The 21,578-nt window shown below is 36.7% G+C and overlaps 1 protein-coding gene across 2 annotated transcripts in view; it reads left to right on the forward strand.

The window, feature by feature from the left end:
• Positions 1-21,578, forward strand: part of LOC306882813 (CUB and sushi domain-containing protein 1-like) — a gene marked incomplete at its 3' end in the record, with an annotated part of 412,841 nt that overhangs the window by 325,100 nt on the left and 66,163 nt on the right. For both annotated transcript variants that reach the window (XM_079437723.1, XM_079437724.1), the window contains exons 35-40: positions 530-626; positions 5,869-5,973; positions 13,809-13,927; positions 14,063-14,132; positions 14,249-14,365; positions 18,550-18,759. In XM_079437723.1, coding sequence (XP_079293849.1) covers positions 530-626; positions 5,869-5,973; positions 13,809-13,927; positions 14,063-14,132; positions 14,249-14,365; positions 18,550-18,759 — 718 coding nt within the window. The remainder of the gene's footprint in view (positions 1-529; positions 627-5,868; positions 5,974-13,808; positions 13,928-14,062; positions 14,133-14,248; positions 14,366-18,549; positions 18,760-21,578) is intronic.

The raw sequence follows: 21,578 nt of genomic DNA on the forward strand, positions 1-21,578 counted from the left end.
GGACTATTCTGACGATGCTTTTCATACTTTTATGGACCTTGACAGTGTAATTTAATATGCAGTCAATGGGACAGTCACAAGCCTCCCGGTTTTCATCCAAAATTCCTTAAAGTGTGTTCCGAAGACGAACAAAGCTTTTACGGGTTTGGAAGACAAAATTTGCATTTTGGGGTAGAGTATCCCTTTAAATATCTGCAAACATATAATGGTATTTTTATGCTTTAGAGTCAAAAACTTACATACAGCAACTTTAACATATCCATGAGCAGACATTGACAATATTTAAATATCAACACCTATCCACCTATAAAGTAATTTACATATTTAAGTGTTTAAGGTACTGTAGCACAAAGGTTAGGTTCAGATAGGGTGTGGAGAATTGTTGCATAAAACAAAATTACTGTTTTTGATTAAAGAAACCTTGGCTACGATTATAAGCAATACTGCAAAACGGTGGCCATTACATGAGTTCATTTTAATTGTGCAGAATTTTGTCATTTCATAATGTGTATCTCGATTTTCTTGGCAGATCCAAGTCATGAGCTTTGCCACCGAGCATAACTGGGACTCGTTAGAAATCTATGACGGTGGCGATATGACAGCTCCAAAACTCGGGAGCTTTTCAGGTTCGTATTGTCTTTATTAATCCCCTTTTAATTGCTTATTTCAATAATAGTCTGTTGGAGTGATTCGGCATCTGATTTACAGAAGTTCTTCTAAAGCTCATTTGCATATCATGTAGTTCTTTATAGCTCATTACAGTTTCATATTGCAATAAAACTGAGAGCCAATCCCCGCCACTGGTTTTATGCCCCTGGATTCATGGAAGTGCTGAAATTAGCTCCAGTCCTGGAAGGCTGTCCATGTGCCATCCCTTACATAACAGATGAATGCCCTCATTTTACATTTGGTTGATTTACAGTATCAATTCTTACAGCCTTTTGGGTTCCAGTTGGAAAACCACCAGCCACATTTATTTAATCCCAATTCATTATCACAATGTTCTGGACCAAAAAGATGAATGTTTCAAATTGAAAGATTAAATGTTATGAGTATTATAAATGCCATCACTACCGCTTGTGCTTTAATTTGTAGTTTAGCTTTCTTTTCTTTGTTTGTTTGTTTGATTCATAGTTGGCATTTAATACTTTTGGAAAGTTGATATCTGTAACATTATATTTATTTATATAACTGAGAGGCTTCAAAATCACCAGCATTTAAAATGAATATTTTATGACTAAAAAAACAGGAACTAGTTACCAGTTACATGACCTATGATTTCCCTACAACATTCATATAAATGTTAACATTCATATAAATGATATTGATAAAAAACACAAAAAAACAAAAAAAAAAACACAAAAGGCACATTATGCACCAACTACCCAAACAGTTTTAACAACTGTAAATTAAAATATACAAAGTATATAATAAGAATCAATAACAGACTAGATCAAGCTATTCAAAAATGAAAAATAAATAAATAAATAAATGACAAATAAAAAAATATATATAAAAAAAAAGTCGCACAGCAGGATTAGGAAGAGGGGGCGAGATCTTCCTTTGAGAGAGGAGGCTTAACCTTTTTGGGGACTCTCCCAGTAGACAGAATCGTGGCCAGGCCTCTAGCTACACTTTCAACACGGCTGTAATGAACTCCGCCTCTGTGCCACACTAGCAGGCTGGTGAAAGGTCACCCAGCCAGGGAGCTCCGTCTGCTCTAAGGCATGTGTTCAGTGGCACTTCACACTGTCTAGCACTCCTCAACTTCTCCAAGCCATATTCTCAAAAGCCGAGAAGCTCTTTAAATGCTAAACCACCTTCACCCGGTCTCCCGAGACACCTGATGCCAGTCTATGATTGAATTTGATGATAAAACGGTAATTTCCCCTCATTTTAGATCTCAATGGTCCAAATTATAGAAGCCCGGAGTCATTTGTGAGCATTGCTAAGACATGGCAGGGAATCAGGAGCCAGTGTCATTAGGCATGGTGTTTGGCTGCCCATTAAAATGCACTCTTCGCTCTCCTGTCGCCTACATGTTCGCCTTTTATATCCCCTGCACACTCGCCCATCACAATCGGTCGTTTCATTCTTCCTCTAGTCACAAATCCATTAGGATAATACCCTTAATTAAACTGTCAGATATGTTTTGTGTTTCTGTCTCCCCACACTTTTCATCATTCGGGATTAATTGCGGCTCAACAAATACCAATTTAATTACAACTGCATGCAGTTTTTGTGTGTCTTTAAAAGATATCACTGTCATTATTTACCTAGTTCTGACTGCACGTTATGATTCTGAAGATAAAAAATGCTCGAGATCAGACTATAATCACGATTTCCCCAAAAGAGGTTTTTTATTTCACAAAAATGATGGTGCATCTCCAAGTGTTCAGCAATGTCCCCAGCCCCTTTCGGCCTCTTTAGCAGATTCATATACTTATCATATATACAATTATATACATGTATACTAAGCTTTGCATCACAGAAATAAATTACGTTTTAAAATATATTAAAATTACAAAATAGTTATTTTAAATTGCAATAATATTGCACAATATTGCTTTTTTGATCAAATAAATGTAGCATTGGTGAGCATAAGAGACATATAAGAGCATAAGAGATTAAGAGATTTCAAAAACATAAAAAATATGAATTTAACCAAACATAATTATTTTATATTATCCCAATGATATCTTCCACAGCTTCAGTTGCATATTGAAAATGAATGGACATGTGGTTTGACTCCAGTTCAAACACTGCCTGTTCATCTCGCTTTTACCCCACACATTTTTGAGTCTGCCTTCTGCTTGCAATTTTTTTTCCATCTGTGAGGGAGCAACAACAGTGCCCATCTTAGAAGAAATATCGGTCTGTAGTGGTTCAATCCAATCGTGGGCATGTATTTCACAAAGAATCCTTCTTCTCAAATCCCCCTAATCTGTGAGGATGCATCACTCCTTGTCCTATTTGGCATCCAATGTGATTCAGTGCTGTAAGTGTAACATATTCTGTCTGGCAAAGTCCATTTAAGCTCATCCGAGTCTCGTCTGAGCATTTTAAGATCCTCTCTCGATTGCCTTGTCCCTAATAGAGATGATAGACTGCTGAATAGCTGGACACTGGATAAGCTCTGTGGAGCTGTCAAACTTCATCCAAAAATTATTAGTCAAATCATTCAAGCGCAAAGGAGCATTTTTCAGGCTTCGGCCATCAGTCTAATGTACTTGGACTGGAATCGACTGGAGTATTAGCAGTCAGAACGGCAGGATGCTTTAAATGCAAAAGAGGGAACCATTTCCTGGCAACTGCATGACACCATTTTGGGCATTTGTGTAAAGATATAAACAAGCCATTTATGAATAATCTCTACAGATGTGAGTTTGAAAGAAATCTTTCTTCTCAAACTAAACAGTTCTCTAAGCTCATGCCATGGCTATGTGGGTGTATTTAAGCATTCATCCCGAGTCGCTATGCGGCGGCGTACTAAGGCACTGAATACTATAAACACTATTTGTTGATTCTTTTTACAATCTTGTTTACACCAACCTTATTTACTTTTTCACAGTATTTGAATTGTACCTTCATTCCCACAGAGAGATAAAAAGAATATGGGTAAAAGAAAGTAAGCTCAAATGAGAAAAGAAGCTGGGAAGCCTGCAGGAACCCAAGATGTTGGATTCTGATGTGATGCATTACAGAAATGTTCATTTTGTGCCAGAGCTCAACTTCATGTATTACCGTAGTGTTGTGAGATACAGTTGTCCAGTTTTTTTAACATTATAAATCATATTCTTCAAATGCATTGGTTTACACATACAGCATGTATTGTTGCCCTACATGAGACGGTAACACTTTGCAATAAGGTTTAATTTGTTGACATTAGTTAAATACATTAATTAACATGAACTAGCAATGAAAAATACTTCCAATAATCTTAGTTAATGTTAATTTCAACATTTACTACTGCATTGTTAAAATTAAAGGTTGATTAAAATCATAAACATTTGTATTTTATTAATTAACATTAACAACGATTATTATTAAATAACTGAGTTAAAATGCAAATATTGTCTCTAACCTACTTAACCAGTACCATCCAGATGTTTGTACTGCATGCCATTTATCAAACAACACTAAACACAGGAAATGCTCAATATCCATCTTCACTGCCAGCCTTGTTGCGATTCTTTCCAAACCGTATGTATTTTAAAATTGGACCTGGTGCAGTGCTTTGCATCATAAACGTGCACTGTATTTTTAATGTGATTTTATTTATTTATTTTTAAACTGAGGGACGACTTAGTATTATTTGTGTGGTAATTAATATCAGGCCACATGTCGGTTGAGTACAACTTGTATTGAACCCAGAACATTTCTTTAACACGTCCGCCCACAATTACTTATCAGTGCTTGTTCAGTGTTCAACAACTTGGCAGGAATGTCTTAATGATACAGCCTGTTGAATTCTGTATGTCGAGATAGGAACGAGTTAATTACAACTATTTTGGTGAAAAGAAACATTTTCCAAAATGATAAATGTCAAAAAGGTATAGGCTTAGAGTAAAAAATATGACATTTTAGAAAATATGATACATATAATAGTCAACATGAAATCAAAATTTCACATTTCTGGTCTTAGTGTGAAATGATTGTAATATTAACTGTATAAAACTATTGTCGCGGGCTGAAGAATCACACGACAGCTGCAGGTGCAGTAAATGCCCCGGAGGGGTGTTTATTCAAACAAACAAGTGTGGTGAGGTGGGTGCTAATGTGTCCGGTGCTCCAAGGCAGTGCCGCGTGATCCCTTCCTTTGGCCGTGGGTGCTTGCCGTGCAGTGGCGTGGTGTTTGAAGTGATGGGCCGATCGGTCACTAGCTGCTATCTGTGGGGTAGAGAGAGATTGGACACAAGCGTTAGTCACCATTCGTTGGGAGTCGTTGCTCACCGGCGTGTGTTGCAGAGAGGCTTTTGTAGCTCTCTGGTAACGAGTGTCAGCTGTGACCAATCAGGCCGTGATGACGGCGGCCAGGTGTTCCTCCTTCGTTTCCAGGGCGACGCTGATAGGTGCTCGGGATGCTTCTCACACTATAAAAAATTATAGGTTGTTCTATAAATGTGTTTTGAGTTTTGGATGTATTTTTACCGAACCACAGTTTTTTTACAGTGAACAATTTATCAGTTCACTCCTTGATCTGGCCCTCCACTTGCCTGACTCTATTCTAATACATAATGCCCATTTTTCAAAATCCAACCAATTCCAAGGATAAAAACAAGTCCCGACCAACAGTTTTCTCTCCCGTTTCACTCGAAAATATGTCACGTTATGGAAGCTGCACTGCAGCACTGTTTCATGTTGACTTTAAGTATTCATGACATTTTCTCCACGTATTAAAGATGTCACACTCTTTATTAGTTCTGTCCATATATGTATAAGCAGAAGGAAAGTCCTCTGCTTTGAATCCAGAGTGGCAGTAGCTGTTTTGCTTTTTAGTCTGATGATAAGTGACTCTTCCCTCTGAGCTGTGATGAAAGTTCCCCCCTGAGAGCTCAGAAGGATAGCGACACACTTCAATGACTAGCGCCTGTCAAACATTTCCTTTTTGCCGTCCCTTTTTACTTGACTCCGTTTCATTTGGCTGATGTCCAAAACCGGCGAGTCTTTCACGGGAGCGATACGCCCGCTGTGATTAACAGCTGCTTACCTCCCTTTGCCCTTTTGTTCCTGCATGCGTGCACACACTCATCATTTAGCTACTGTGTGAGTGTGTGTGTGAGCGCTGGAATGAGAACACACTGTTCGTGTGTGTGATAACTCCAGCCCTTTTTCCTGCTCATGCCCCTTTCTGGTGTTATCTTCCAGGTACAACAGCTCCAGCCTTGTTGAACAGCACCTCCAACCAGCTGTACCTGCACTTTCATTCAGATATCAGTGTCGTCGCTGCTGGATTTCACCTTGAGTACAAAAGTGAGTATAGAACATGTCACTATGGTGCTTTCGTTACACTGAACCCTCTGCCCTTGGTAACAGTCCAGAGCAAGACTCGCCGCTACATTTCACCGGCCAACACACACATGGTAGGGACACGAACGCACACGGCAAACACACTGAGCTATATATATTTTTTTTCTCTTTTCGCCGCTCTGCTGCCAGGTAAAGGCAGAAGACAGCGCACCCCAGCTCTCATTATTTGCTCGGCCGCGGCGTCTGTATTTGGTGATACCAGCACGAAGAAAATTGGAAAACAATGGGGATCCAGTTCAACCTTACATGGTTCATAAAAATCTTTAAAAAAAGTTCTAAGTATATTTTCAATCGTACATTTTTTTCAGTGCCATCTACAGTGGCCTACTAGGTAGCAAAGAGATTGAACATGAACGGAAATTAATTTGTCAGATAAGGAGACATACAATATATATATACATATAAACACTAATGACTAATAAACATGAGAAAAATGCACAACAAAATTGCTTTTTTTGCTGTAATTTAAAATTAAACTGAAAAAAGAAAAATAAAGTCTAATTCAAATTATTATCAAAATCTAGTTGGCAAATGTGCAAATACTAAATCTTCTGACATGATTAAAGTTTTTATTTCAATATTTTTCTTGTTAACCAAACAGCAGGAGTGAGGGTTTTAAACGTCAATAAAATGACAGCTTTTCTGTTCTCAGATAATACACTAAAATATGAAATGGATTTTGCAGATGACGGTTATTACTTTTGTATGACAGCTATGAATTATTACGTTTACAGTTTAAAATTCAGAACTAAAATAGAACTGAAAAAAGTTAATCTATTATGCATCTTTTAGTTTTTATATTTACTATTTGAACACTCACAGATGAATGCATATTATTTATATTTCACTTTTCGGAGCCATTCCTGCAATGACTTTTAAGCAGCTGCCAATGATTTTTAATGGATGTATGAAGTCAGTTCCCTTCAAGTTCACACAGGTGTAGCAGAGTGACCACAGGATTAGTTCATTATGTACCACTTTCTATCAGTAAGGCACACGTCCGTTACCATTTTTAAATCATTTAAGCACTATTATTATTATTATTATTATTATATTGATTGATTGATTGACTGATTGATTTGTTTTTGTTTTTTTTCTTAAGAATAATTGTATGTGTATTATGTTAGTAATTTTGGCCTGTCCCACCTCAGTGGTCTTGATATTCTTGACTGTATCCAAAATCAAAACCGTACAAAATTAGCATTATTTTGACATGATCTGTTGAAATAATATGTCATTATTTATATGAATTAATTAACAGTATCAATGGTCAAAAAAGAAAAGAAAAGACAAAAAACACACCTTTAATATTTTTTGCTAATCATTTGCTGGGAGGGAATCAATCAATCAATCAATAAAATTTTAAAAAGCCAATGAGATTTGTCGATGTGGATCTCCCTTCAGACTTGATCTGAATTAACCCTGAGCTCCAGTAGTGCCAGTATTTCTCTACCAACATTAAGTTTGTGCTTGTATGTCTGTGTGCTTACAAGCCTTTCAGACTGTGACTCAGACCAAGCCTCATATAAACCACCATACCAATTCACTTTCTGTCCCATTTGTCCGTTTGCGAGGGCAGCATTCTCAGTGGAACAGCCCAATTTATCAATTTTTCTTTCTCTCATCTGTGAAAGGGTTGATGAGGGAGCACTGCCTGCAGTAATGTTGTAACAAGTCACGCAGATAGGTAGATTGAAAATTTGATAATCTGAAAGCACTAGAAGTTACATTTGAATATTTCCGTCCCATAAAAGGTTAAATAACAGTATGTTGACTTTGCAAAGCCAAACTAATTAAACTCCATCAAAAACATCATTAAGCACTGTAACCGCTCTGATACAGTGGAAGCAGCCTCGTGAATCACTTATCTGCATCTCTCTGCTTAGTAAACACAGATAAGTGCGATGTGGAGTTCTGTGAGTTTGGGGCATTTTGACCCTGGGCTGAGTTTAGATAAGCTCCCCTCTTCTTTTTCTTTCTATGACTCTTTTTATCGCTCTTTCCCTTCCTGTGCTCTATCTTTTTTACTGTATGTGTTCCAGCGGATTAATCAGGGGTATTTTCTCTGCGGAGGAAAAGCTGTCTAGGGAATCTTCCAAAAAACGGATGAGAAAATAACTGTACAGAAATGAGGCAAAATAAATATGCATCAAACAATGTGCAAATGAGTCGTTTTAAGTAACACTGTCCAACAGCGACACCAGCAGATGTAAAATCATCTTTTTATCCCTCAAGGTCATAATGTTTTCTGAAAGCATGTCGGGAAACGTGTATGTTGGTGTAACAGCACAATACAGGTGAAAGTCAAGTGAGAAGAAGCAGAACCTCCTTTGAGATATAATTGTCTGATGACTCTGTGAAGGTGATTATGTTTGATAATATCAGGGAATTTCATGTTTGAAACCAGTCTGTGGACTGATTGCACTGTTAGCCACTCAACCACTGAGACACTGGCACGAATACGATTGAAATTACAGTTACACTTTAGTATAGGGAACAATTCTTACTAGTTGCTTATTAGCATGCCTATTATTAACGTGGGCTGTTTATTGGTACTTATAAAGCACATATTATGTATGACCATATTCTGCATCCCTAATTCTACCCAAGACCTAAACTTAACAACTACCTAAGCAGCAAATTAGGAGTTTATTTTTGCAAAGTCATAGTTATTGGTTTATTAGTATTGAAAAGTGTGACCAAAATTACTTAAAAATGATGAACTGTGAGTGAACTGATTTTTGAATAAATTACGTTAAATTAAGATACTCAGTTAATAATAAAAGGCAAACAACAGTAGCCAAAAATGCTTCTCATTGTATTATTGTATGTACAGTCAAACCAAAATTTATTCAGACACCTTCAATATTTCTCAAATTATCACAGTTTATTTGCTATAGTTTAGAAAATGGTAATAAGATTACTTTGATAGAAAGGTATGTAATGGATTACAATCAACCAAAAATTTTTCAGCTGTTAAATTTAAGTATGCAAAGATAATACCAATCTTTTGTTTAGTCTGTGGTGTAAAAAGGTCTCATTAGCAATTAAAGAAAAAAAAAAAAAAACACTTAAGCAAAACTGTCAGGGTTCTGTCGTGTGTGTCATGTGTTCCTGCCCCTTGTGTCCATATTTGGTTTGTTTCCTGTCCTTGTTAAGTGTCATCATTAGTTAATTCTTGTCTAGCCGTGTTCGTCTCGTTATCTATGATTTACCTGTGTATTTATAGTCCTGTCAGTTCAGTTAGATTTCGTCTGGTCTACTCGTTAACCCCGGTGTGTGATGTCCGTGTCTGCCTTGCCTTGTCCTGCCATGTCCTGTCCTGATGTCTGAAGTAAAGTTTATTGTTTGAGTTACACCCTCGTCTGCGTGTTCCTGTTCCTCCCTCGTGTGTGCACCGTGACAAAAACATGGTCAGGTCAAAGTGTGAATAATTAAATATAATTTAAATAATTAAAGTTTTACTGGTAGTCCACTGTATGAAGAATTTTTGGGTATAATCACAGTTCACTTTACTTTGCTATCCTAACTTACATATTTGAACTATAGTGCCCCGCACACAATAGTAAAAAAATGTCAAAAATAATTGTCTGAATAATTTCTGGTTTGACTGTATTATTGTCAAGGGTATGTATGTAAGTAAATAAGTAAATAAGTAAATAAATAAATAAAACACTGAGGCATGCACTGATTTTGCTATATAATAAATCAATTAGATTTGATAAAAGAAAATGTACTAGCCAAAAGCATTTTTTTCTTATGGTTGTTGTTCAAACCTTAATCTTTTGTATTTTTCCAACTGAATTTCACCACAAACAAAAGCTTCATTATCTATAATCTGAAAGTGCAATTTTCACCAAAGATTATGCTTATTTTTTTAAGTTTGCATCCTAGAAATGAAAACAATTTCCAAATTCTTCTTTTTTTTATCTCAGTGTCTTTTTTTAAAATATGCATCATTTGCAGCTTTTTTTTAATGTACTGAAAAAAGGAAAAAGAAAAACAATGGGAAAACCCCCCCCAAAAAAAACAATCATTTCTGCAGTCAGTAAAGTTAGCCAGGTGTTTTGCACATCAGCACTCTGGTATCAAGACTACTTAAACAAAATTGTTTCCTTTAATTTGTTAAATAAATATGCTTTTTAAACAAACTGAACAAAACAGGTTTAAATTGCAAACAACAACTTTTGATTAAACCGGTATAAAAATGCACTTTTGTAAAAATAAATGACATGGTAATTTCATCTTTTTCAGTGCATGTAAGTAATATAAACTATTTTTTTTTTTTGTTGTTTGTGTAAGATAAATGTTGTTCCTTATGACTTTAACCCAGAAACATCAAGCAGAAATGGAACTTTGCTTACTGAAATGGAACTGGACTAAAAAAAAAAAAAAAAAAAATCCAACGCTAAGAGGGACTTTGCCTTTTCTTTTCAGGACCATCACATGCCACTCAGCTGTTACAACATTAGCTTTGTTGAAAATTTGAGAATCATGTTGACTCTGACTTACTGGAGGGCTATGAATAAAGATGAAATTGGGTGAGAAAGAGAGGGTCCCAGAAAACCGTTTCATTTTGCTGCATCGCCATCAGCTTTGAGCTGTCAACTTTCGCTCAGCTCTCAGAACATAAGACCTTTCCCTGCCCAGTTTCATAGTACATCCTCCGAGAGACACTACAGTAAAACGCCTGAGAAATTCTGCTTCAACATTACAATGAAAACAGTGAAGTGACTGTTATTTCAAATGCAATTATATATTGATCCAGTCGGAGACCATGGTTTAAACCTGTTTTGTTCAGTTTGTCTAAAAGCAAATAACTCTCACAACAAAGAAACAAACACATAAATAAATTGTTTTTTTGTTTAAATAGTATTTTCACTTGTCACCAGAATGTTAATGGGCAGAACATATACTAACGGGAAAAATTATTGTGGGTTTATTTATTTTTCTGGTGGTACTTTTTTTCACAATAAACATATAAAGATTAAGGTCTTTCAAAGTTTTGTTAATTTATAGCAGGTAAACTAAATTAAACATTGATTCACAATCTGAAAATTTTACTTTCGTATTATAGCTGACCTATCTTTTGTTTATACTAATATCTAGGAAAAATAATATTATTTTTACATTAAGCAGTATTTTGGTTTTGGTTTGTTTAAAGAAAATATATTATATTTGGTCTTTATAATGAGTAATCTTGGTAACACGTTACAATAGGTTATATTTGTTAGCATTAGTTAAGTACATTAGTTAAAGCTGCAGTCCATAACTTTTTTGTGTTCAAAATTTACAAACTTTATATAATAAGCGAGAACACCATGAACCCATTTTCCAAACCGTGTTTTTTGGCTTGTCCTGAATCACTACGGTACACTTATAATAAGTGTTTATATTCTGACTATTTAGACTGGTTCGGGTAGGTACTGCTGCGGAGTAGCCCCGGTACCTGCGTAATTCATCATAGACATAAACAGAGAAGTAGCTCTGGCTACGGTGTCCTTCCGCAACACGCACACAGTTCTGTTTATTAACCACTAGAGTGCCAAAAGTCACGGACTGCAGCTTTAACTACAGTGAAAAAAAATTCTACAACCTGAATTCCAGAAATGTTGGGACGTTTTTTTTTTTTTTTTTTTTTTTTATAAAATGAAAACTAAAAGAATATATAGCCAATATTTTATTCACAAAAGAACATAGATAACAAATGTTTAAACTGAGAAATTTTACAATTTAATGCACAAAATGAGCTCACTTCAAACTTGATGCCTGCTACAGGTCTCACAATAATTGGGACAGGGGCATGTTTACCATCTCCTCTTCTTTTCAAAACAGTTTGAAAACATCTGGGCATCAAGGTTATGAGTTTTTTTAGTTTTGGTGTTGGAATTTGGCCCCATTCTCTTGCCTGATATAGGTTTCCAGCTGCTGAAGAGTTTGTGGTTGTCTTTGACGTATTTTTCGTTTAATGATGCGCCAAATGTTCTCTATAGGTGAAAGACCTGGACTGCAGGCAGTCCAATTCAGCACCCGGACTCTTCTACTACGAAGCCATGCTGTTGTAATAGCTTCAGTATGTGGTTTTGCATTGTCTTGCTGAAATACACAAGGCCTTCCCTGAAATAGACGTCATCTGGAGGGGAGCATATGTTGCTCTAGAACCGTTATATTCCTTTCAGCATTCATAGTGCCTTCCAAAACATGCAAGCTGCCCATACTGTATGCACTTTTGCACCCCCATACCATCAGAGATGCTGGCTTTTGAACTGAACGCTGATAACACGCTGGAAGGTCTCCCTCCTCTTTAGCCCAGAGGACACGGCGTCTGTGATTTCCAACAAGAATGTCAAATTTGGACTCGGCTGACCATAGAACACTTTTCCACTTTGAAACAGTCTATTTTAAATGAGCCTTTGCCCACAGGACACGACGGCGCTTCTGGACCATGTTCACATATGGATTCCTTTTTGCATGATATAGCATCTGCATCTGATTTAGTTGGCATCTGCAGATGGCATGGCGGATTGTGTTTACCGACAGTGGTATCTAGAAGTATTCCTGGGCCCATTTAGTAATGTCAATGACAGAATCATGCCGATGAGTGATGCAGTGTCATCTGAGGGCCCGAAGACCACGGGCATCCAACAAAGGTCTTCGGCCTTGTCCCTGACGCACAGAGATTTCTCCAGTTTCTCTGAATCTTTTGATGATGTTATGCACTGTAGATGATAAAATTCGCAAAGTCTTTGTAATTTGACGTTGAGGAACATTGTTTTTAAAGTATTCCACAATCTTTTTACTCACTCTTTCACAGATTGGAGAGCCTCTGCCCATCTTTACTTCTGAAAGACTCTGCCTCTCTAAGACATCCCTTTTATAGCTAATCATGTTACAGACCTGATGTCAATTAACTTAATTAGTTTCTAGATGTTCTCCCAACTGAATCTTTTCAAAATTTCTTGCTTTGTTGCCCCTTTGCCAACTTTTTTGAGACCTGTAGCAGGCATCGAATTTGAAATAAGATCATTTAGTGGATAAAAGTGTAAAATTTCTCAGTTTAAACATTTGCTATGTTCTCTATGTTCTATTGTGAATAAAATACTGGCTCATGTAATTTGAAAGTCTTTTAGTTTTCATTTTATTCAAATGTAAAAAAAAAAAAAAACATCCCAACATTTCTGGAATTCGGGTTGTAAATCATTTATTAATCTTAGTTAATGTCGATTTCTACATTTACTAATACATCATTAAAATGAAGCAAACATGTTATTAATGCATCTGAGCTATTAATAGATTCATTAATGTAACACATGTATTGCTCATTGTTAGTTCATGTCACTTAATGCATTAAATATAGTTAACAAATGGAACCTTATTGTAAAGTTTTACCATATATAATCCAAATTTATAGTTTGAGCCAAACCATAAATATAATTTGATATCTGTGCAAAAACACAGAAAAAAGCACACACCACCGTCACAAAAGCGTCATGCCACCCGTTGTGTGGCATATCTCAAGAAGAGGAATGCAGAAAGCACGGTCTCATGAGTCACACCACAGCTGTTGCCATGGCAACAACCTTGCAAAGTCTATCACAATCCCGAATTTACTCACTGAAATCGAGTGGATAAAAGACAGCATAAAATTACAATGAGCACATGCGTTCAGATGATTAGGAATACCTGACACTATAATTTTACCCTTTTATGAGAGCTGTGGTGTAACATGCTGAATCTATATTAAGAGCATGTCTTAATGCCTTCTCTGACCCATTTAGCCGTGGGACTGACGACCTGCCCGGAGCCCGTGATTCCGGCCAATGGCATCAAGAACGGCGACAGGTACATGGTGAACGAGGTTGTTTCATTCAGCTGTGAGCCGGGGTACGTGCTTCAGGTGAGTTGCTGATTATCTGCAGCCTTGACACTCAAATACAACATGGGTTCAAAACATACAATTCACACGGGTAGAAAAGTGCAAAAAGTAACAAGAGGGAGAAGCTGCTTTATCATGTGATCTCTTGTTTTCCAGGGACATTCTCACATAACGTGTATGCCAGGAACCGTGCGTCGCTGGAACTACCCGCCTCCACTCTGTATCGGTGTGTTTTTCCATAATAATCAGATTGCGTATTTTTTTAACCATATGGCTTTTTCATAGTTTTTAATATTCAAACACCCTGGGCATTTTCTATTATGTCTCCTTATGTTTCTTCAGCCAAGTGCGGCGGGACCCTGTACGATATGAGCAATGTGGTCCTGAGCCCGGGTTTCCCTGGGAACTACCCTGGAAACTTGGACTGCACCTGGAGAATCGTGCTTCCTGTTGGATACGGTGGGTGCGCTGAGAGCTAATACTGAATCAGCAGTCTGGAGATTACAGCTTCAAATGCTTTCTCTCAAGGAGTCTTTCCCCTTCATTTTGTGCATTGCAGTGTGCTGGTAACTATGACAAGTGTTGAGGGAGAACTAACTTAAAGTAGTGAATCTACTGACTTAAAAATAAACATGAATTTAAAATTGACCATGCTTATTTTCTTCAAGTTCATCCAAAAAAAACCCCTCATGTTGTTCCAAACCTGTATGAAGTACTTTCTTCTGTTAAACACAAAAGAAGATACTTTGAAGAATTTTGGTAACCAAACAGTTGCTGGTAGACATCGATTTTTTTATGTTTTTTTTTTCTTTCCATACTATGGAAGTCAATGGCTACCTGCAACTGTTTGGCTTCCGAAATTCTACAAAATATGTTCTTTTGTGTTCAACAGAAGAAAGAAACTCATAGAGGTTTGGAACAACTTTGAGGGTGAGTAAATTATGACAGAATTTAATGGATTTGGTAACACTTTATTTTAGGGTCTTAATTAAATTCAATATTTAATTAAACTTGCTTTTGTTCAAATTCAGAACACATTTCTTTTAATAGTGTTAAAATTTGCATTCAACTCAATGGTTTTGCAACGTTTAACATAGAAATTCACTTGTGTTTCATGAATGACGCCCATTGAATTTGTAAACTCATGCATTAGGTATTTACCCAGATAGATACCCAGAAACGGAAAGAATCACGCTGAACACCATCAGACATAAAATGATACTTCCTCACCATTTGATGTTCTGCCACTTGATACAAGGGCATTATTTGGTTTAATTTTTCTCAACTTTTAAGATGTTGTCTGAGCATTCGATGAAACTCTCTGAAGTCATTTAGTCGGAGCCCATTTGCCTTACTCCCGCCTCAAGAGTTGAGAACAAAAGAACCATTCCAGATGTTAACAAGGAAATTGCATGTCATTTAAAAAAGCTATTCACACTTATCCTGGAGCGCAACTATTTCTTCTTCAACCCCCTCTAACTTGGAAGAAAACAATGTAACATTGAGATATCCAAAAGCAATTTTCTGCCTTATTAAGCAGCCGCTGCACAAGCAAGAGCAAGAACCATCATGTTTGCGCTGTGTAGCAAAAATGCATTAGCTTTCACTGTTAACAGGCTACAATCATTTGAATCAGACACACAGATGGCTTTGCTGGTGCTGATTATAGCTTTTAGGACTGTCTGAATAGGTAGAGTTAAGTGCAGTTAGAGGATAGCACCGCATCAGAATGACAATAAAGCTAATCTTTAAAATAGCTTCCCAAGGCGTCTCAGAGCGACGCATGCTTTCAGTGAAAGCAACTGACTTGTTTGATTCTTTTGTTGTCGTATCATCCAACTATCTTCTTTTATGTAATTAGTGTTAAGTTCAAATCTTGTGGTTGGAGACAAAGACTGAATAATTGTTGAAGATGAGGTGAAGTTAATGGTGCGTAATTGTAAAAATTTCGCACTGGCATCTTTCCTGTGCTATTTCATGCTGGCTTGGAGCTACATGTTGATGAATTTAAGTGACAGCTACGGAACCAGAAATAAACAAAATCCCTTCTGCCCACCACACAAAACACTGAAATGCTGGAAACACTTTTACTCCAATTAACTGAATAAGAAAAAACAAGCTTTTTAATTAATGTTACTGTATAAACAACTTCATAGATATTAAGAAAATAAATAAAATAACAAATTTAACAAGCAGCCTGCTCAAATTACTTCCCGATTACCTCCTGAGAGTATTTTTAATAAAGTGAAAAAGATCCATATTTGACCCTGGTGTGGATCCCAGTTTGGCAACCAGTGGTGTAGGCTATATGCTTGGGTTTTGTTGGCTACCTCATTATGCCATATGTATCATCATACAAGTGTCGCAATACCATATGTATCGTGATACATCAGAAAGTATCATGTACAGGCCATAAAAAAAAAAAAAAATCTTCTAAATAGTCAGTACTGTCAAATGAATGCCTCAAAATGTTAATATGTCTTATTTTAGTCTTGACAGAGACTTACCAAATTGACAAACTCAATCAATGCATATGTGCTTAGAAAAAAAACAGAGAGGGAACAGAGACTCAAAGCAAAGAGAGTGAATGTGCGGGTCTCTCTCTCTCTCTCTCTCTCTCAAGCTGAGTCGAAGTAGAGTTTATGAGAACTGCCAGTACGCAAAATTAATTCCAAGCACTCTGAACAGCATAGCACATAAGCACTGTCAGTAATGCAAGAGGTTAGTGGCACAATAGATCAAAAAATGTCTTGCTGCCCCCATTTTGCACCCTAGGTTTGCAACCATCTATGTCTATATATGCTGGGTATGGATGTAGTTACTGCGAAATGGTTACTTTAGTATTAACATAATTTATAAGTAAGTTTAAGTAAACTGTAGAATTCATATATTAAAAATGTCATAAAATTTTCCCTCTTATGTCTTTTCACATCCATAAGACTTGAGTTCATCTTCAAAACAGAACTGAAGGTATTTTCAATGATATTTGAGAGATTTATGTCCCTCCACTGAAATTCTATTCACCATTAAAACTTCAATAGTTCAAAATCTTAATAAAGACACAGTAAATATAATCCATATCAATTGTGCGGTTTAATCCAAGTCTTCTGAAGAGACACGATCCCTTTATATGTTGAAAAAAAGATTTCATCTTGTTTTTTATTAATATATAAAACTGATCAACACACACACACACATATATATAGAGAGAGAGAGAGAGAGAAAGAAAGGGATCAATATATATATATACATATATAGAGAGAGAGAGAGCACATCAAATATTTTAAACTGTAGCTCAAAAAGTGCTTTCTTGATGTGCAACCTCATTGTCTCTTGTGCATCAAGCACGTACGTTTGAAAATTCAATTCAATTCAAGTTTATTTGTATAGCGCTTTTCATGATGCAAATCGTTGCAAAGCAGCTTTACAGAAAATTAAAGTTTCTACATTATATTTAGCAATCTCAAGTTGATGTCCATATGGCAGAAATGTACAGTAAAAATCATGCAGTTAGTTAATATCATGTAATCAAACAGACAGACATAATATCAAACTTATAGCAAAATTTGGTAGTTTTGTATATTGTCTGAGGGTTGACATCATCTGAGGTCTTCTGGGGGTTGGCATCATCTCTTCTCAGGTGTTCGGTCATCTCAGGTCTTTATAAGGGTTGGATCCAGACTGAAGCTTGTGTAATTCCTAGTTGAGGAAACAAAGAAGGTAATAGAGAGAAATTAGCGTAGCTGCTGTTTCAACTACGCAAAAAAATATGTCTTCAACCCAAGCAAAAGAATGAAATTGTGCATTTGATCAGATAGATGTAACTGAAGTACAAGGTTATGAGATACATTATGTGAATGCTTGGCTAAAGAGATATTTTCACATTTGAAAAGGCCTAAATGAAATCTTTTCATCACGCTATATAAAGTAATTGTGTCTGTTCAGATGAATTGGACTTAACCACTCGATTCATATGGATTAGGTTTCTTAATGACTTTTTGAAGCGTCAAAGTTTTGGTGAATGGACTTTCAACGGAGAGACAGAAATCTTTCATTTAATTTAAAAATATCTTCATTTGTATTTCAAAGATGAACAAAAGTCTTAGATATTTGGAATGACATGAGGGTGAGTAAACAATGACAGTTTTCATTTGAATGATTAATACTCCACAAATCTGTGAAGTCCAGGTCAGCTTGAGTGATGCTGTTATTAAAGTAGAAAGGCACAAACAAAATACTTTCTAAACGTTCTAAAATCCATATAAACCACATTTTCACTTAAATTTGATGCTGATATACTAAATATCTGGAGTCTGTAAGATAAAAGTCAGTTTGTTAGTAATATGCTCCCTTCCTGTTTTCCCACAGTTAACAGAAAGCCAATTACTGTGCTAACACGGCTGTTACATTTTTTCCACACATACAGTATGAACATGAAGGAAAAACAATTTATGATTTAGCAGTTAACAGCATCTCTCTTAGCAGCGGCAAGAGCTGGTCTGTACAGGCCAGTCAGACTTATTGTTTAAAAACCCCTGTCGCTTTAATGACATTCCATATGTAAATTATGCGTATAACAGAAGTCATATGACACACGGCCTGTTTGACTCTGTGAAAGTCTAAACACTGTGATCACTCCGCAGGGGCACACATCCAATTTCTCAACTTCACCTCTGAGGATAACCACGATTTTTTAGTGGTTCGCAACGGGCCGCACCACAGCAGCTCTCTGATTGCACAGTTCAGCGGAAGCCAAGTGCCACCCCCTATACTGAGCAGCACACACGAAACCGTCATCCACTTCTACAGCGACCACTCCGAGAACAGACAGGGCTTCAAACTCACTTACCAAGGTGGGTGACTTCTCAGTTCTTCATTTGCATACCGTGCTCTCTTCTCCTGCAGACATCAGCCATCCTTGATTTCGTATTGACCCTTCATGTGGGAGTGACGGCCTTTTACTAAGATCATTGGAAATATCTAAAGATTCACTTCCTTTGAGATCACTGGGAGGACACTCCATTATGACAGCCGGGGTCTTGAAAGCATTTTGAAATCAATAAGACGGTGCATTTGGATGTGCACTTGGATTCCACTCGATATAAATAACTCGCCATTGTCTGGTCTCCTCGCTTGTAGGTCAAACAGTTCGTCTCTCTCTTTTCTTATCCACTCTAGTCTGAGTTGAAAAGAGCCAGGCACAGCCTTGATCTGTGCTGCCAGACGGGCTTTTGTGGGGGGGAATACTGATGCCGTGTTTTGATACACAAACAATGATGCAGGATGAAAGAATATGATTATAAAGTTGTTGATCATAAGCGCTGCACTTGAAATGCTGCCTGGAGATGTTTGTATGTTAGTTTGACAAGCTTTCTGCTACTTCACCATACTGGTGACGATTCACAGAGATGAGCAACACCTTGCATGTTTAGCTGTCATAAATGCCTTAGCATATCGTTGACACTTTTGTGAATGTTTGTCATCTTATAGTTGATTGAGTGAATGTTGATTGGTTTTCTACATTAGGCTTTTATCGCACCATATATGATAATATGGGAAAACACACCTCAGTTTTATTCAGAGGCACAAACTGAGCAAAAAATATGCAGTTTGGTTCAGACTCTGAGTAATTGTAGGGGACCAAACATATCGCAATGCAATACAATGATGGTTGTATTGCTTCTTGTATCATATTTGAAACTTACATTTACCATAATATTTCAAAAAAATAATGTATGGATAATCAAAAAACCTAAGTAGCTTCCGTCCAGTAATTGTTCAGATGGAACAATGGATATATATATATATATACAGTGCTGTGAAAAGGTTTTTGCCCCCTTCCTGTTTATTTAGTTTTATTTTTTGCATATTTGTCACACTTAAGATTCAGATCATCAAACAAATTTTTATATTACACAAAGATAATCCAAGTAAATTCAAAATGCAGTTTTTAAATGATGATTTAATTTATTAAGAGAAAAAAAGCTGTCCGAACCTACCTGGCCCTACGTGAAAAAATGTATTGGTAAAACTTTATTTCGATAGTCCACTTTAGACATTCTACTAACAGTAAGCAACTTTGCAACTATATGTCAACTAGCAGTCATTAGATTATTAGTAGACTCTCTGCTTAATATCTTCTAACACTTTATTTTGATGGGTCCACAACATACTGACTTTGAGAAATTTTGCAAGTATATGTCAACTTATTCTACTAACCCTAAACCTACCCTAACAGTCTACTCTGAGAGTTAGTAGACATGTAGTTGCAAATTAATGAGAATTAGCTGACATGTAGTTACAAAGTTACTTATAGTAAGTAGAATGTTTAAAGTGGACTATCAAAATAAAACATAACCAATTAATTGCCCCCTCCTGTTAAATCATGAAAGAACTGTGATTAACCACATTATTTTAGAAAGCTGAGTTAAATTTCACTTGCCAGACCTGTTGAATCAAGAATTCACTTAAATAAAACCTGCCTGACAAATTAAAGCATGCTTAAAAAGCAACACATCATGCTGCGATCTAAAGAAATTCAAGAACAGATGAGAAACAAAATAGTTGACGTATCAGTCTGGAAAGGGTTATCAAGCCATTTCTAAGGCTTTGGGACTCCTGCGAACCACGGTCAGAGTCATTATCCACAAATGGAGAAAACTTGTAACAGTGGTGAACCTTCCCAGGAGTGGCCGGACTACCAAAATTACTCCAAGAGCGCAATGACAACTCATCCAGGAGGTCATAAAAGAACCCAGAAAAACAACTAAAGAACTCAATTAAGGTCATGTTCATGATTCAACAATAAGAAAGAGACTGGGCAAAAACAGCATCCATGGGAGAGTTCCAAGGCAAAAGCCACTGCTGAACAAAAAGAACACAAATGCTCGTCTCACATTTGCCAAAAAATATCTTGATGTCCCAGACTTTTGGGCAAATATTCTGTGGACTGATGAGACAAACGTTGAACTTTTTAGAAGGTGTGTGTCCTGTTACATCTGACGTAAAACCAACACAGCATTTCATAAAAAGAACATTATACCAACAGTCAAACATGGTGTGATGGTCTGGGGCTACGTTGCAGCTTCAGGACCTGGATGAATTGCCATAATTGATGGAACCATGGATTCTGCCCTCTATCAGAAAATCCTTAAGGAGAATGTACGGCCATCAGTTTGTGACCTCAAGCTCAAGCGCACTTGGGTTATGCAGCAGGACCATGATCTCAAACACGCCAGCAAGTCCATCTCTGAATGGCTTAATAAAAACAAAATTAAGGTTTTGGAGTGACCAAGTCAAAATCCGGACTTAAATCCGATTGAGATGCTGTGGCATGACCTTAAACAGTCCATTCATGCTCGAAAACCCTCCAATGTGGCTGAATTAAAACAATTCTGCTAAGAAGAGTGGGCCAAAATTCCTCCACAGTGATGTGAAAGACTCATTGACAGTTATCGTAAACGCTTGATTGCAGTTGTTGCTGAAAAAGTGTATCAACCAGTTATTAGATTTAGGTGGCAATTACTATTTCATGTAGGGCCAGGCATGTTTGGACAGATTTTTTCCCTTAATAAATGAAATCATTATTTCAAAACTGCATTTTGTATTTACTCGGGTTATCTTTGTGTAATATTAAAATTTGTTTGATGATCTGAATCTTTTAAGTGTGACA

This window comes from Barbus barbus, assembly GCF_936440315.1.
Source record: "Barbus barbus genome assembly, chromosome: 16".
Classification (NCBI taxonomy): Eukaryota; Metazoa; Chordata; class Actinopteri; order Cypriniformes; family Cyprinidae; genus Barbus; species Barbus barbus.